This window comes from Neolamprologus brichardi, chromosome 23, assembly GCF_056152115.1.
Source record: "Neolamprologus brichardi isolate AB-2024 chromosome 23, ASM5615211v1, whole genome shotgun sequence".
Classification (NCBI taxonomy): Eukaryota; Metazoa; Chordata; class Actinopteri; order Cichliformes; family Cichlidae; genus Neolamprologus; species Neolamprologus brichardi.
The window spans coordinates 282501-300000 of NC_142125.1; the positions used below are offsets into that span (position 1 = coordinate 282501).

At 41.0% G+C, this 17500-nt stretch overlaps 3 protein-coding genes across 4 annotated transcripts in view; all 3 read right to left on the bottom strand.

Moving 5' to 3' along the window:
• Window positions 1-1168, bottom strand: part of LOC148095943 (uncharacterized) — a 3803-nt gene extending 2635 nt beyond the window's left edge. For both annotated transcript variants that reach the window (XR_015717209.1, XM_087836475.1), the window contains exons 1-2: window positions 998-1168; window positions 1-829 (exon numbers count right to left, since the gene is read on the bottom strand). The exon at window positions 1-829 is cut by the window's left edge. Coding sequence is in view for 1 of the 2 variants with exons in the window: in XM_087836475.1 (XP_087692601.1) it covers window positions 1-820 (820 nt within the window). In the remaining variant the exon portion in view is untranslated. The remainder of the gene's footprint in view (window positions 830-997) is intronic.
• Window positions 1169-2132: 964 nt separating this feature from the next.
• On the bottom strand, window positions 2133-7191 carry lrrc15 (leucine rich repeat containing 15). Its single transcript, XM_087836350.1, has 2 exons — window positions 6954-7191; window positions 2133-4271 (listed from the first exon to the last, which is right to left on the bottom strand). The coding sequence occupies exon 2, from the start codon at window positions 4262-4264 to the stop codon at window positions 2567-2569; it is 1698 nt and encodes a 565-aa protein (XP_087692476.1). The 5' UTR covers window positions 4265-4271; window positions 6954-7191; the 3' UTR covers window positions 2133-2566.
• A 3789-nt stretch (window positions 7192-10980) lies between these two features.
• On the bottom strand, window positions 10981-14872 carry LOC102799356 (uncharacterized). The gene is made up of 2 exons (XM_087836349.1): window positions 14820-14872; window positions 10981-14334 (listed from the first exon to the last, which is right to left on the bottom strand). Exons 1-2 carry the CDS (start codon window positions 14836-14838, stop codon window positions 12386-12388), a joined length of 1968 nt encoding a protein of 655 aa, XP_087692475.1. The 5' UTR covers window positions 14839-14872; the 3' UTR covers window positions 10981-12385.
• Between the last annotated feature and the right edge of the window lie 2628 nt (window positions 14873-17500).

Here is a 17500-nt window from a genome sequence, read left to right on the forward strand (position 1 = left end):
AGGTCAGTGTTTTAAGCTGAGGGAAGCCGACAAAATACCCCTCAGGAAAAGTAGTTAGAAGATTATTGTCCAGAAACAGTTTAGTCAGTTTGTTTTTATGAGGAAACAGATTGGGAGGCAATTCTTCTATCTGGTTTCCTTGCAAACCAATTTCCTTTAAGTTTGGTAAATTCTGAAACAAGTCTTCAGGGACGGTGGTCAGCTGGTTCTCATAAAGTCGGAGTGTCTCCAGTTTGTTTAGGTTGGAGAACCAGTGAGTTGACACAGCAGAGAGATTGTTTTTACCCAAATGGAGCATTAAAAGGTTGTCAAGACCGTCAAATGTCTCATCTTCAATCAACATAATCTCATTCGAATGCAACGGGAGGTGTCTTAGTTTTTTAAGGCCTTCAAACAAACCTTTATCAAGTCTTTGAAGCTTGTTAGATTTGAGTACGAGCTCCTCCATGTTGCTGAGGTTGTTAAAGACTCCTACTGGGAGTGACGTTAATTTGCTGCCGGAGACCTCAATATTTTTCAGGTTCTTCAGTCCCTCGAACGCTCCCAGCTCGATGGATGATATGTTACTGTTTATGAACTCCACCTTTTCAAGCTGTGGGTTTTCAGCAAAGGCTCCTTTTGGTATTGTTGTAATGCGGCTGTCCAAAAAAAAGACTTCTGTCACTTTGGGTCTGAGAGAGCGTGGGATCTCTGTAGCTAAGCTAAAAATTGCCTGGTTCTCTTTGGGGCAGTCAGTCGCCTTTTCACATGGTTGTGTTTCAGCCAGTGAAAGGTCAGGCATGAAAAGTAGAAAGAAAACGATGATCTCGCCTCTGGACATTTTTATTCACTAGAAAAAGAAAAAAATATTTTTACCCTCATGCAAAATTTTCAAAAATTACATTTTGGTTTGTAATTCAGCATGATTTGTTTTTAATGCATCAAATTCAGACCTGCAATTTCTCTGGAAAATCTTTTTTTTAAAACCTAGTCAAATATCAAAGAAAAAGGTACCTACCAGGTTATTTCTTTTGGAGGATGAAGCTCCAGCAAAAACGAGACACATGCGAGTTAGGTAACTATTACTGAGGCTCCAACAGGCTGTAAGTCTGTTGCATCTGAGGCGTGGCGCAGCACACGTCTGCAGCCTGAGATAAGAGCAAGGCATCAGTTTTTTAGTTACTGCACACGTCTACAGAGTGCATCCAAGATTGTGGAGTTTTTCTTTAACGTCATACATAGCTGTGTGACTAATGTTTAACACATGCTTAACACAATCAGGCCAGTTAAAATGCACATGTGTTTGTTATTTTGTTTTTTTACTTCCTCACTGGAACGAAAAAATACGACATGCACGACATCATTTTTGATGAATTTGTTGTTTGTAATCGTAGGCAAGCTTCGGGTGGAGCTTTTGGATTCCAGCTAAAGTGTTTCAGACTTTATCGTGACTGTTTTCCATTAGATGGCAGTGAAGGTACTGTGGATGTAGAAGGGATTTTACCAACAGGACAGTAGATGTAACTGGGTGTTTAACCCAGGGTATTGTGTTTTGGACTTCTTAGTTTAATTTGTTTTCCATCTCTTACATGACCTGGTTTGTTTTTATTGTCCGAGTCTCCCTCTGTTCTTTGCTGTGTCTTCCCTCGTAGCAGCGTGTCTCCCTGACACATGTTGTCCTTGTATACCTGTACTCTGATTTCCAGTTTTTGCTCTTTTGTTATTTCCTCGGATAGTCAGCATTACAGTTAGATTTTAAGTTTACTCATTGTTTTCTAAGTCCTGCGTTTGGGTCCACATCCTGCCTCCCACACAGCCGGACCTTGACAATGGTACTCATGCTGACACTCTGTACTCAGCTATTATGTATGGATTTATGTGATTGAAGCGTGAGGCTTGCCTTGTTTCTTTTAATTTTACCATATTAAAATAAATGAATTTAAAAAAATGAGTACTCCTGGGTTGTTGTTTTTGTTTTATTAAATGTACAACCCACTATGTCAGTGTCATGCTGAAAACTTTCACGTGTTTAAAATCATTTTCACAAGAATTCAAACATGAAACATGTCTATATTTATATAAATAATGTCAGACTTGTCAAACCTAGTATGAATGGTGAAGCTCAGCAAATAAGAGACACAGCGTGCACATGCTCTCACTAGAAGTGTTGCATTTATTCAGGCTATTGAAGCGTGATGTATAGTATAGTAAACACCATATTACATCTTTTGTATGTATATTGTAACGCTTTTGCAAAGAAGTTCAACTGTTTGATAAATGTTGTGTTGTTAGCACAAAATCAGCCGTCAAGCTGCAACAATTGCTAATGAAAAACAGTCGTTGGGGGGGTTAACTCAACAGGCGAAGCATGTTTCAGGTTACATTCACAAATATGTCCAGGTTGGCCAAAGGTTGTTAAGGCGTTTGTTGTTAGTATTTAAGATGCACAGTCAGGAAGACACACTGAGGGGTAAATCTGATGAATAAAACTGAAAGGTAATGAACTTTCTGGTGCCTTTGAGGCTCAATTACCAACTCTTCAAAGTCGCCCTCTAAAAGTTCTTGTGTGCTTGGTTTGAATTGCAGTCTACAGCACAGAGTTCGTACTGCGGCCTATATTCCCCGTGCCACTCTTATTTCTCCTCCAGCAAATGCAGCTGATAATTACAGTGCTGATGATGACAGTGCACACTACTGCGATGACAATTAGCGTGATTGAAATATCACGAGAAATGCTTCCAGTATCCCCTTGTCCACTCCTGGTTACCCTTTCATACTCTGAGGTGGGGGTCGTCTTGACAGCAGGTGAGGGGGTGCTTCTTTTGGCTGGGGGTGTATGTGGCCGCCTCCTCTTCTCTGTTGAGGTCAGCACGGGCTCCTGAGTAGAGCTGAGAGATACCAGGTTCTCATCTGCCAGCAAAGCAATCATCTCGCCATTCAGACTGGAAGGAGTGTCACAGACCACAAGGCTTTGGTTGGTCTTTGATGGGTGCTGCTTCAACCAGTCCCTAAGTGGCAGAATATCCTTGTCACACCTCCAGGGATTTTGCTGGAGGAGTACTTCCTGTGATGCAGTAAGGGCGTCTAAACTCTCCTGTGGTAGGTTAGGGAGGGAATTGTTTCGCAGGTCTACCTGTCCCAGGTGGGTCAGACCCTGGAGGAAACCACGTGGGAGGGACTTGATGAAGTTGTGTTCCAGAGAAATGTTGACCAGTCTTGGTAGCACCTGGAAAGTCCCAGCTTGCAGGGTCGTGATCCGATTGGTGTGCAGGGATACCTCTCCCAGCTGCTCCAATCCTCTGAATGCACTGGTGGATACATAACTAATCCAGTTACGACTGAGGACCAGGAGGCGCAACTGAGTCAGGTTCCTGAACGTGTCATCTTCCACACGACTCAGCTTGTTGTCATACAGCCACAACTCCTGAAGGGCCATGGGCCCAAACACCCTCGGCCCCAGAGTCTCCAGCTGGTTTTCATACAGGGAGATCTGGGAAAGATTTGGCAAGTTTAGGAAGATCCCTTCTGGGAGAGACGTGATCTTGTTGTTGGACAGAAACAGCTTCTGGAGTTTTGGAGTCTTGGAGAACAAGTCACGGTGGAGGTGAGTGATTTGATTGTCTTGTAGTGACAGCTCTCCCAGGTTTACAAGGTCATCCAAAGTACCAGCTTGAAGCTCCTGTAGCATGTTTTTATTAAGGCGTAAAGTTATGATCTGAGAAAGACCCTTAAAGGTTTCTCTAGATAGCTGGCTGACTTTGTTACCAGAAAGGGAAAGGTAGCTCAACTGTTTCAGTGGATGAAAAGTTTCCACAGGTACTGCAGTGAAAAGGTTCCTACTAAGGTCAAGTCTTCTAAGCTCGGTCAACAGGGAAAACCACTGAGGGCGAAGTACTAAGAGCTTGTTGATGCTTAGTATCAGAGTCTCAAGTTTCTGCAGATTTTTCAACAAGGCTTCTGGCAGATCCTGCAGTTGGGTACCAGTTAACGTTAAGGACCCGATATGTGGGGTTGAATTAAACGTGCCAGGGCGCACTTCCCTCAAAAGAGATTCTTTAATTATCAACAAATCCAATGAATTCGTCATGTGTTCTGGCTCCAGAGAGTTAAAACTGCATTTTGAAAAATAGAGTTTGGTGGCAGATGCCGGCAGCGGCATGGGGAAGTTTGACAGGCCAATGCATTGGACTGTGCTTCCTCTACATTGGCATCCATCCGGACACGCCCAGACAACACTGAGGGCCATGAGAAGTAGCAGTACAGGAAGTGTCATTGGCAGCTCCATTATTGCCCTAAAATAGAAGAAACATATATGTTGATTGGTTACATGCCAAAGTCACCGAACAAATCAGTGTGAGCCATGTTTTTGCCATATTTAAGAAAAAGAAGTTTGGATACATTAAGATTGTGAACAACCTGTGGGGATTTTGCTTCATGTGGAAGGCCAGCAAACGCTCATTAAAAAGAGTTGTTACACAAACGTTGTTATCTTTGCTAAAGTAACTGAACTGCTCCACTTTGGATGTTCATGAGGGAAAATGGACGTTGTTTCTGGTGTGTTGACGCCACACTACTCTGAAATTTGATTTATTATTGCAAAACCTTTTTGCTTACAGGGCAGTAAAGACAGAAAATGATTTATTTATCTCCTCTCCATGTCAGATTGGGATCACAGTGATAGGAAAGTTACTGAATGCAGCTCTAATTAGTAACAGTCTTTTACTGCTACAATGTAACCTGCATTATTAACATTGCGTTAATAATATATCCTACATTGATATTGCATTAAAGATGTTTATTAAAGCTATTGCCACCACGTTAACCTTTTCATTACAGGTGCAGCCATGATTATTTAAACACATCGCATGTTTGTGCTCGTTCAGTGTTGATGCTCAGTCTGTTAAAGAAGGTTTTAAGCTTTGTGAAGCGCTCTGTCTTCACAATCTACTGTGTAGGTGACTCAGAGCACAGAAGGATAAACAGCGTACACCCTTACAAACACATATAATCCTGCCAGGCCAAAGGCCCGAAATTCATTTAGCTTCTAACTGCATTTCAGTTTGCTTGGTAACGGATGACAGAAGACCAGTCAAGAAAGGACAAGCTCTTAGAGACCATCTAGGCTTGAAATTTATTGCCATGTATGGAAGGTGTTATAGAAAGAGGAACTTCTGTGTCTGTTTTTAGCCATCTAAGACGTACCATTTACTGTAATCGATGTATTTGATCAGTAATCGACGCGAGAAGGGGCGTAAACCCTGATGTTATAAAAGCATTTTCAAGTGTGTTCTTAGCAGGAGACGTGTGCTGATGTGATGCTGCAGACTGTGTTTTAATAATCTCATCGTTTGATTGCACTCTTCTGGGCCTCTGTTGGTTCGTTTCATTGCTCAACATTTTCAAACCCGTCACAGTCTTCATGTTGTAGCCTCTGAGTTTGTGTTTCATCCAAGAAGCCGACATTTGCATAAATGAATCCAGCGTTGCCCGTAGCTAGGAGCACTACCCACCAACAGGACTGACTGCTAAATGCTCGGCAGGCCTCTGGCAGCAAAACCGTGTATGCAGCATTTGTGTTAAGCAGTAATTTTGAACCACTCATGCCTGAATAATTTGTTTTGCAATCATTTTTGAAAGTGAACACTGAATATTTGTTAGCAAATGAAATCCAGTGTTTTGTCTGCTTCTCAACATGCCAGACTGCCTGCACAAGTTTGGAAGCTGAGCTGTTCTCACTGTTTGTAGAGGCTCAGACGGCTCCTGGAACAAAACCAGCATCATGACCTGCTTCTCCACACAAATCCACCAAATTCACAGTCCTGCAACGGAGGGCTGGCAAGCCTGAGTTGCTTCTCAGTAGATGGATTAGTTTGCAACAAGAGTCTCTCAGGAAGGAACTTTGTAAAGACAAAATAAAATATCCTTCAAACGAACTCAAAGGCATCAGATTTCTTAACTTCCTTCTTTCTTTTACATCAAAAGCAGAAGGTCATAAAAATGCTGGTCCGTCCCAGCTGCTCACATTTTAACACATTTTTCTGTTTTCATTAAAGGTTGGAGAGGTGGTACTAGCTTCCTGCTGTGAGGGTGAAGTCATTGTTTCCACTGCTATTACAATTTTATAACCTTTACATGACTTCATACTAACATAATACCTCATTTAATTCCTCATAATTCTTATTTCTTTTAACTTTCCTATGAGAGACACCGAACAGTTTCATGATTATTTCCACTTTTCAGAGTTCAGACTTTAGTCATAGACGGGTTTCTAATTACCGAACTACTGAAAAATAAAATATGGGTATCCATGGAGTACCCTCCTTTTGTTATATGGGATCATTTTCGCCGTATTAAAAAGCCGAGGAGCAGCAGGAGGGAGAAGAAAAGGTAAATTAACACCTGAACTATGTGTCATCTCTGGCAGACTTTATCCTCTCAGTCCAACCCAAAACCTCTGTCATTTCGTCACTGGGACAGCCTGGAATGATCTGTATTGTAATATAACGGTTAAACCATTTCCAGCTCACCAGTAATTCCTTAGATGTTTTTCTCCCTTCGATAATTAAAGGCTCAGAACATTATGTTCTGTGAAAAGCGCGTAGGAGCCGAGCTGCAGAAGGTCACTCGTGTTTTATTTAACATGTTTTGATGAACATAAAAAATACACTTTGTCATGTAATTCAAAATGTAACTCTTATAATAATGACACATTAAAAAGCTAATTGTTTTACACATGAAAACACATGACTATACAATGTATTATAAATGTAATAATTAAAAAATAACAAGAAGAAAAAGTAACAGACTTTATATCTTATTCCACGTTACTGTCACAGACTTCTTTATCTTGTTTGTTTCCTGTTACATTTACCTCAGAAATAAACTGGACACATCTTGAGTAAATAAACGTTTTTAAAAAGAAAAAGTCAAATAAAGGAACAAAGTAGGCCAGCGTGCTGCTTTGCAGAGCTTACCTCTCGTGCTGCGATGAACAGAGACAGGGAGTCGGGGGTGTCTTTTATGTGCGTCCTCCCTTCCTCCTCAGTTTCACTAATCCTCTGAAAGTTTCCAGCACTGCCTGAACTTTCACACCATCACATTTTCCTGCTCTTCGTCATCAGTCAAACTTTATAAGTCAGCTTTTTTCTCTCTGTCTCACACAAGAAATGTGTAGATCCTGTTTCTGAGCTTCCTGGCCGTCCCCCCGCCCCCTCGGTGTCTCACACACACTCTTTTTTCTAAATGTGGTGGAGGGGGGTCAGACCAGCAGAAGCCCCGCCCTCTGGTACCAGTCTGGGACTGAACTGATTTTGTGTTTATGTGGGTATTTGCTCTCTGTTTCATCTTAAAGACACTTTTTTAACGTCTCCAGCTTCTTTTTTTAATGGACAAGGAAAGATGTGTGTGTGCTAGAGGTTACAGGAAGGGTGACAAGTGACTCTGGACAGAACAGTGGAGATTGTTTTGTGTTTTTCCATGGACACATGGACACAAAAAAAAAAGTCCATGTTACTGTTTTTTTGGGCGATCGTGGCTCAAGAGTTGGGAGTTCAACTTGTAATCGGAAGGTTGCCGGTTTGAGCCCCAGCTTGGACAGTCTCGGTCGTTGTGTCCTTGGGCAAGACACTTCACCTACTGGTGGTGGTCAGAGGGCCCGGTGGCGCCAGTGTCCGGCAGCCTCGCCTCTGTCAGTGCGCTCCAGGGCAGCTGTGGCTACAATGTAGCTGCCATCACCAGTGTGTGAATGTGTGGATGACTGGATATGTAAGCGCTTTGGGGTCCTTAGGGACTAGTAAAGCGCTTTACAAATACAGGCCATTTTTAGTTTGTGGCGATGTTGTTTGTGTGTCTGCTTGGGTGTCCAAAGTTTGGTCTGCACATATGTTTGAGTAACATTCATGGTATGCTTGTAAATTGATGGGTTTGGTTTCCCAAATCCACTTTTAGGGACAGACTGTAACACAATCCACCCACAAACACACTGAATGAGCCGCATGCTTCACTCTCGCTGCTGTAACAAAAATGATACATTTTCTATTCATTTTCTTATTCTTTTCATTTTCATATCATCATGAAAGCCTTGTGCGGGTAAGTTCAGGAACAACTTTTAGCATTTAGTACATCTGGATAGAATTAAGCCACAAAGCTTTCCTTCACAGCTTTTGCTCGTGTTGTGTGCATATTTCTCATGTGAGTCAAACAAGTATCACCGATGAATCCCACGCTACTACAAAACAGAGTGGAGCGGTTTCTTTGATATCACAAAGAGTAAAGGGAATTATTATGTGATTAAGCTTTAGTGCTAACTTTGTCTTGTTTTCTGGTTTGTAGGTGAAAAAGATGGCGCTGATCTGCCAGTGATATGCAGCTTTTAAACTCTATCACACAGGAAACTACTGGAAGATAACGAGGGTGGAGCTCGTCTAAAGGCAGATGTTGCTGCAGTGCACAAACTGTCCTAAACACTTGGTGTTTGCAGAATATCGCAATATTGAAACATAAATAATTGTGTTTTATAACTGATTTGATTTACATACCTCCGACATGAGAGCTATTGTATGTTTTTAGTTTTGCATATTTTACTCTAAAGCAAATCTGTCCCACATTCTGTGTACAACAGCGTCTAAATTAGTATCCCAAAAGACTGCAAGACAAGATTTTCTGTTCTTCTGTTCTTTATATTGTAAGGTAAAGACCCTGCAATAATAGAAAAATCCCATCAAATAGATGCAACTCTGTGAGAAAGTACTTGGCAACAATTGCAAAGACAAACAGGAAGATTGACAGGAAGAAACCTCTGGGAGAGACAGAGTTTAATAATCAATAACTAATGATTAAATGCAAAATGAGTTTATTATCCTGTTAATTCTACAGTTTTCAGTAAAAGAGTTCAGGATAAAAAGAATTTCCTGCTGGAAACCCAAATGTTTATTATTGACATTTGATTAGTACTAGTATTAGTATTAGGTGCTCTTCACAGGTATGGGCGTGGCCTCCCTAGTAGCCAGTGTCTGATTCCACTGACACTCACCTGCACCACCTCGTTTCTCCTCTCTACTCCTCACTGGATAGTTGAACTGAAATTGTCATGTTGTGGTGAGACTGAACTCTGATAGGTGAAGCATGTTTTCTTGTTCCTGAGTAAGATTACCCACTCACCGTGTTTTTGCACCTGCCTGTCTTACCTGTGGACAAAGCTGCCTGATCCACTCGCGTCCACAAAGAAACACGTATCTGGATTAAGCCTGTGAAAGCTGGGGACACCTGCCTGCACACCAGTCTGTGGAGAAACTGTCAATTCCCCCACGAGAGCCTGTGAGAACAAACAGCAAAACCAGCGCGCTCAACTTCAATGACTGTGGAATAACCTTCCTCTCAACCTCCGCGCATCTGATTCCATTGCACTGTTCAAATCTCGACTAAAAACCCTTTGGTGACAGTGGGAAGGAAAAACGCCCTTTTAACAGGAAGAAACCTCCGGCAGGGGCGGAGCCATCTGCTGCGACTGGTTGGGGTGAGAGCATTTAAAGAAATGCTTTAAATGCACTATTACAAACTTACACATGTAACTGTGAGTGCTGAAGTTCTCAGTCATAAGAACTTACCTGAGACGGCATCAATAAAATCAGCTGACAAGAACATCTGTGACAACTGAAAACACTTAGCTGTGAGTGACAGAGCCATGTGAAGATACCAAGGTTCCTTTCACAGATTTACAGACTGATCAAATGTTCACCTTATTGTTCAGTGAAATCTTTGAAAGTTTCTAGAAAATCTAGAAATGCAATCGAGTCCTGAAAAAACACATAATATATAGAAAAGCAGCCGGATTGAGCAGGGTTACAGTTACAGCTGCTCTGCTGTGTGATGTCACGAGTGCATGTTTTCTAGGGAGGGTTTAGAAAGGAATATTACGATATGTATTCAGCATGACTCAACTTACAGCCTGTTTTTGTTTTTTAAACAGCTTATTATTGGGCTTGATTAAGAGCATTAAAATTCCACCCTGCAGCCAAGACTCTGGGAATTCCACATTTGCTCGTGTTTTGGGAAATCCCTCCCAGCTGCATTACAGTCAAAGTTAGAAGGTTAACAAATGAAAGGTTCCTCCCAGAGCTGTGAATCAACAGGTTTTTGTTTCTCTTCCTAAAGTCTTGTTTTCCACATTGGTCCAGTATTTCTTGTGGCCCTGCAGTTTTCCTCTCCCCACGCTGACCCTGTGTATGTGCCCACTGTTGTGTGAGCTCAGCCTGCTGGAAAGTCCTAATCACCTGTTGTCATAGCAATGAACTTGGGCGCTGCTCACCAATTCATCCTCTTTTGTTTGCTGCTTGGTTTAGCGTCCAATCACCTCTCGTGGAATTTGTGGCATCTGCCGTCATTTTTAGGGTTTAAAAGACTTGAAAAATTATTGTCACTCAGGCAAATATGGCCCTTGTTCAGTCTCTACAGAACAATGTGTAATGTCCACCTGTGAGGACGTGCTGGTCACACATGAAACTTTAAATGTACGAACTTCACCTTTAGTTATTTCCTTTCTCATGAAAAACATTTGTGTCAAAGCTTTGGCAGAATTAAAGATGTAATGAAACATGTAGCACAGTTATTAAAAAGGGAACTGGGCTGGATGTACGTTCACATTTTTGAGGTTATGACAGAGGCTTGTGAAATTACAGGGGCGTCGTTTCAGAAATGATTTGTCATCTCAAAAGCTACACGAGCTTGTGACATCGTGGATAGATGTGTTTCCTGTTTTGAATAATATTCCTGTAAAGATATGTGATTCCTTCTGGGAAAGCACATTTCTGTAACATTCCTGAAAAGGAAGTCAAATCCAGATAAGGAATAATGGTTGTTTACAGCAGCTGTTCGAATAACAGGTGCTGTGGGATTAAACAAGATACTCCAAAATCTTGACCTCGATCTGCTTAATCGGTCAAATATTCAGCAGTTTGATCACAGAAGTGGAAAAAATAAAAAAAACACTTTAATCATTAATTTTCATGGCATAAAATACAAAAACCGACAGCATCACAGCTAACCCAGCTTTTAAAAAAGACCCTTACATGAATGCCTTACAAAGAGAAATACACACCAGGCACTGGGTATATAAAGTGTAGCTTTACACTACTCTATTACACAATAATAGAGATGTTGATCAAACAGATGACACACACAGCTTTAACATTTTGAAATAAACATCTGTAAATAATACAAATATAAAAGTAGACACTGTCCAGTCGTGCGCGTCGTCCTGCAGTTTCAAGTATCCACCACTGGAGGGCAACAAATCCCCTGCAGCTTTAACACGGACGTGTGTTATCTATCAGCTGCTGAAGCACTGTAGTCTTGGCATAGTAGATAAAACGTACATTTATAAATACAGCACAGGCATCAGAGTGTATGACTCGAGACATGAAAGCAAAAGACGAGTGGAAGAAACCAGGTTTTCCCTTTATATGCTTGAAAATCAAACAGTGGTCAACAACAGGTGGATTCTTCAGGGGCTCTATGGCTTTAACAGAAACTGTATGACTATAGAATAAACAATGATATATGTATATATGCATTATACCATCCTCTCATTTTATCATTATTATCATAATTACACCAAAATATTTTTAAAGAGTTTTTTTTCCAGTCGTGCGCGTCCCTTTTGTCTTGCAGTTTCAAGTATCCACCACTGGAGGGCAACAAATCACCTGCAGCTTTAACACGGACGTGTGTTATCTATCAGCTGCTGAAGCACTGTAGTCTTGGCATAGTAGATAAAACGTACATTTATAAATACAGCACAGGCATCAGAGTGTATGACTCGAGACATGAAAGCAAAAGACGAGTGGAAGAAACCAGGTTTTCCCTTTATATGCTTGAAAATCAAACAGTGGTCAACAACAGGTGGATTCTGAAGTGGCTCTCTGGCTTTAACAGAAACTGTTGACTATAGAATAAACAATGATATGTGTATATATGCATTATGCAATCCTCTCATTTTATCATCATAATTACACCAAAATATTCTTTAAAGTTTGAATATGTGCATCATAGCATGAATCTTTTTACCAGTGTTGGGTACTTTTAATTTGAGTAATTTGGACATGAACAGGCAGGACTTCAGCAGTCTGCATAGCTACCCAGTTTCAAAATAGCCCTAAAATCTTCCCGTTTGATTGATGAGCATTCAAACATTTGCTCTGCATGCTGACTATTGACAGATATTAGTTTAGCTGTGATATAAAATACCGTCTGAATGTACTTTTTTCTGAAAAACCCCGCAGGGTTCAATTCATCATATTTCAAAGTCTGATTTTCTAAGGAAATGTGTTCAGAGAAAACAAACACAGTAATTGTCAGCCGCTAGAAGAGGATCGTTTATCTAGTTGTGCACCAGCCCGATAAGCCAGCGCTACGCCTCGTGACGAGCACACTCAGCCTTTAGCTTATACATGGCCTTGTGGAGGCGATGCATGCCATACATGGTAGCAAGAATAAGCGACAGCCCTGCAGCTAGTAGAAGGATGTGAGAGAACATGAGGAAGCCAGCCAAAGCCGTGTTTGAGGGCAGAAACCACACGCACACCCAGCCTTTCTGATGGTTATGGTGGACAAACTCAGGCCCCGGCTCTATCACCAATATGCCATAAAAAGGAGGTGACATGTCCCGAGCAAATTTACCAATAAGTTCAGTGGAAAGTGATGCTGAGAGTGTTGCATGATCTGATGTGGTTGCTTTTACAGTCTGAGTGGTTATTTTGTCAGGGACTTCTTGGGTAGCTCCTCGAGTGGTTTGGATTGCTGCTTCCTTGGATTGAGTAGCCGTTGTGGGGGGGGTGGTTATGGAAGTTAAAGCTGATGTTTGTCCAGAGGTTGACAACATGTGGAGTGGTTGTGTTGGTGACCGGTTCAAATCTTGTAGAGGAAAACTCTTGGCTGTTGTAGCACTGCAAAAGCTGAACTCTTCATCATGCAGCGAGCCAACGGTACGCAGCAGCTGGTAGACTGGAGCGTGACACATCACGTCATCTCTGTCCCAAAGCACATGCCTATTGTGTCTCATCCATCCTGCAATGCCTCTGATAGCACAATTACAATCCCAGGGGTTTCCACTCAGAGTCAGATTAATCAAAGCTGGAAGAGACACGAAAATATCTCGTGGAAGACTGCTGAGGTTGTTATTGTTCAATAAAATTTCAAGAATGTCTCCTAGACCCTTAAAGATATCTTCTGGTAGGCCATACAACTTATTGTCATTGAGGTGAAGTTTGTTCAGGGTGGTTAGTTTGGAGAATAGCTGGGGATGAAGATAATGGAGGTTGTTGGATTTGAGCGAGAGCTTCTGAAGGTTTGGAAGACAGCAGAAAACATCTGGTGGAAGGTCCCTCAGATTTTCATTTAAATGGAAGTTCAGCATAAGCAGCCCAGACATGTTAGCGAACAAATTTCCAGGAACCGTGATGAGGTTGGTGGCATATAGATAAAACTCTGTCATGTCGGGCATGTGACCCATCAGCTCATCTGGTAGAGATAATAGTGGATTCTTGTAAATGGTGAGTTTGACCAACTTTGGCATGTGGTAGAAGCTCTTTTCTGGGATGGCCTGAAGTTGGTTGGCGGATAATGTCAGGTTTTTCAGGTTCCCCAGAGGCCAGAAGACTTTAGGTGGAAGGCTGGCAATCTGGTTTTGATGGAGTTTTAGCTCCACGAGGTTGATGAGTTCGTCAAAGATGCCAGTTTCTAGAAATTCTAGTTCGTTGTAATAGAGTATAAGCTGCTGAAGTTTAGTCAAGGAGTGAAAGATGGTAGGAGGAAGCTTCTTTATGAAGTTCCTGCCTAGATTCAGAAAGGTGAGGTTGGTCAGTCCTTCAAATATGTCTGAATCAAGACTCCTGAGTTTGTTGCGGCTTAGGTCCAGATCCTGCAACCCGCCCAGTCCTTCAAACATATCTGGATGAATGTTCTCAAACTGGTTCCCATCGAGATGCAGCTGCTCAAGAGCAGCGAGTGGACTGAACACTCGAGGAGGAAGGGTCGACAGATCGTTAGATGACAGCTTGACAGACTTGAGCTGGGGAGCTACGAGGAAAGCCTGAGGATGGACGGTGTGTAGATGACTCTTTATGAGACTGAAACGCAGCAGGAGGTCCAGATTTGCTAAACTTCGCTCATTTAGGACATTCATGTTTGTAACACTGAGCTGCAGCAGGTACGTGTGGAGAGGCAGAGGCGGTATATCAGTGATGGTGGAGCCAGTACACATGGCAGCGCCTTGAGAGTTGCATCGGCAGCTGCTGGGGCAAGAACTGCTGTGGGTAAAGTCTGGGATCATAAAGAGCACGAGCATCATCCACGTGGTGCCTGGGAAGTAAAAATAAAGCCAATGAGAGTCCAAATTTTTCTTTATTTCGATTTTAATAACTCATTTTAGTCATTTTATCTGTATAAAAGAAAACGTCTTTTAAACAGATAAAAGACGTTTTATCTGTATAAAAGCCTGAGCCATTAGAGCGTTTTGAACATGGAGCATTTATTGAACCTTCTAATATTTCAATTAAATGTTTATTTTCATATATATTTTATATTTTTGCAATTTATTGCTTAAAATAAATTGTGCACTTGGGTTTTTCAGGGAGAAAAAACTGATGACTGAAGTCTTAAAAGCTTTCATGTATCAAATATGAGGCATTAAAGGCTTAAACTGAGTTAATGATGTAGCCAAATAATTATAAATACAGTAGTAATAGCAATCATAATGAAAATATTTTAAAAATGATGTTATTTCATAGATACATTTCAGAAGCATTGAACGTGGGGCGGAAAACCAACATGAACATTTGACTAACCTCTGAAGTAAAGATCCATCGCGGATGGTTTGCTCCCGAGCTGCCTGCTGCTCTCTGTGTTTAGACTCTCTGTCTGTCACGCTATCCAACCCCTGCTCCACCAAGACGTCTGCCCCACAGACATTATCTCATCCTTCATGCTGCTCAGGCCTTGAGATTAATTCTAGAGTTCAGCTATAAAAGGCAAGGAAGAAAACGTCAGCATTATGACTTTTGATTTATTCACTTTTCTGGATACTTTAATGCTGCAAATCAATGTAAAACTGATGTCATCTTAGTCTTCAGCGCATTTCATGCACTTTGTTCAGTTTGACTTTCCCAATGTGCAACATTTGTTTGGCTATTTGTTGACACATTCAGGCATGTTGATATTTTGAAAGCTGCCATCACAAATGTTGACTGACGCAGAGGGTGCTGTTTCATTTCCTGTGTACTGCAGCTCACGGGCTGCACAGAAACAGATAACGGCCATATCTGCAGCAGGAACGTTTGGCCGTTTTGTGCATGTATTGTATTGTTACTAAACTAACAAAAGCGAGTAAAGCATACTTGTGTTCACATTGGTAGATTAGTGGGTGAACTCTAATTGTGTTTTAATAATAATAATAATAATAACTTTATTTATAAAGCGCTTTCAAAAAAAGTGCTGAACATCTCAAGTGCAAGCATTTTCAGGTTTGAGCTCACACTGTAAGACTCCGTCCTTCTGTACAACATTTCTGTAAAGTGTGAGGTTAACAGTCAAAATCACAGCGAGGGAAAACCGTGCAGAGTCTTTACCTTGGGACAGATGTTTTGTTCTGGCAGTCAATCAATCAATACTTTATTTATATAGCACATTTAAATACATAATCCAGTTCCAAACTGTGGTTCTGTATCAATAATGGTTATCAAATGTTGTTATTAGTTTTGATAAAGCTGTATTTCATATTGTGTAGCACCAGGAGATGGATCATCGAGTGAGGACCAGTGTGGTGGACCGACTGTCAGACCAGAGTTGCAGTTCTTACAGAGAAGCTGCTGAGTGAGGATGAGTGTAAGGAAGCTCTGATGAAGCATTCAGCTGATGAAGACACAGTCAAGAAGAAGATGAAGTTGACATTTATTTATCGGCACAACATGGTCCTTGACCCCCTGCTGTCCAGCAACATACTGTCTGTTTCTCCACGTAGATATCAAAGGCTTGGTGAATATTTGTGTAAACACACATTTTGTAGAAAGCAGATATGATTCTCTATCCCTGTTACAGATCGAACAGGATTATGTACTGATGTTTGGTGAGGATGTATCAGGATGTATCAGGCAGGTCGCTGGAGAGGTGGCCAACAACATTCAAAAGAAAGATTATCCAACAAGGCAGGAAGCTTCCTTCTACCACTGACCTGGAACTGGAAGTTAATGCTGACACTGGTGAGCTGTTGTTTCTTTGATTAGCACATTCACAGCATTTATAATGTTTGTCACAGAACAGCTGTCCTTTTGTCTTTTGGGTCTACTCAAACATTTTGTCAATCCAGATGCATTGAAATGTGTTGTTGATGATGATTCAACTTTATTAAAAGCAAATATGTTTGCAGGCTGGGACAGTGACCTCTCAGCGTTGCTTTTACATCTGACTCCACCATCGGGTCGCTAGAGACCAGGAAAGGTGTCAGCCTCTCAAGCAGAAAGACGTCTTCTGGTCTTCAAGAAGGTTTGTTTCTTTTCTATTTTTATGTTATGAATGACCAGTTTAAGAAACACTTGATTCTTATTGCCTGTCTGTATTTGTCTTTTCAGACTGGAACAAATATTCAAGAGCACCTTGATGCCGTCACTACCAAACTCCAGGCTGTCGGTCACGCAGTGAAGCTGGGAACAGAGCAGCTGCTTGTTATTCTGCTCAGCGTCTGTTAGTTTACATTTTGACTGCACAGCTTTGAGCTTTTTGTTATGCACAAAAACAACATTGTTTTCTTTTATTTATGGAGCATTATTATTTAATAATTGCTGATAATTTATTTCTGAGTAGTTTCTTCTTGTACATCTGCGCTGTATGATAATAAAAGTGCCTGTGTGACATTTTTGTATTTTGAGCCTGACATAAAAATAAAGCTGTTGTATTATCTAGTTGTGGTTTTTGCTCACTTGTGTTATATGTAAAAGCATTATTAAAAAATATGTTTTCATGCTGCAAAACAGTAAATTGAGTGTAAAGGTAACACCACAGGAAGAGTTTTAGTAACACTACTTAAAATTTTACTCTATGAGAGATAATTTTTCACTAGAGATTAGTGTATGAATAACACAGAATAGAGCAGAGGTGTCAAACTCTGGCCTGCAGCCTAATTACATTAGGCCTGCGAAGCCATACCAAATTACTATTAGAGCTGGCCTACTGGTATTATACAGCTAATATATATATTGTTTAGTATTAAGCTTTGCTTGTTCCATATTCAGTTTTTCAGCAAAACTTGTTTGAGTCCATAAGAAAAGATTCATTCTTAAATCTGGAGGAAGATTTTTTTTTTTTCAATAAATATTAATGTTAGCCCGCGACCTTGTTCCAGTTTTGAATTTTGGCTCACTGTGTATTTGAGTTTGACACCCCTGGTATAGAGTAACATCAACTCTCATTAGTTATTTGAACCCCCAGTGTTAATTGCAAATAATTCAGTGTTAAAAATCAGTGGGATTTTACT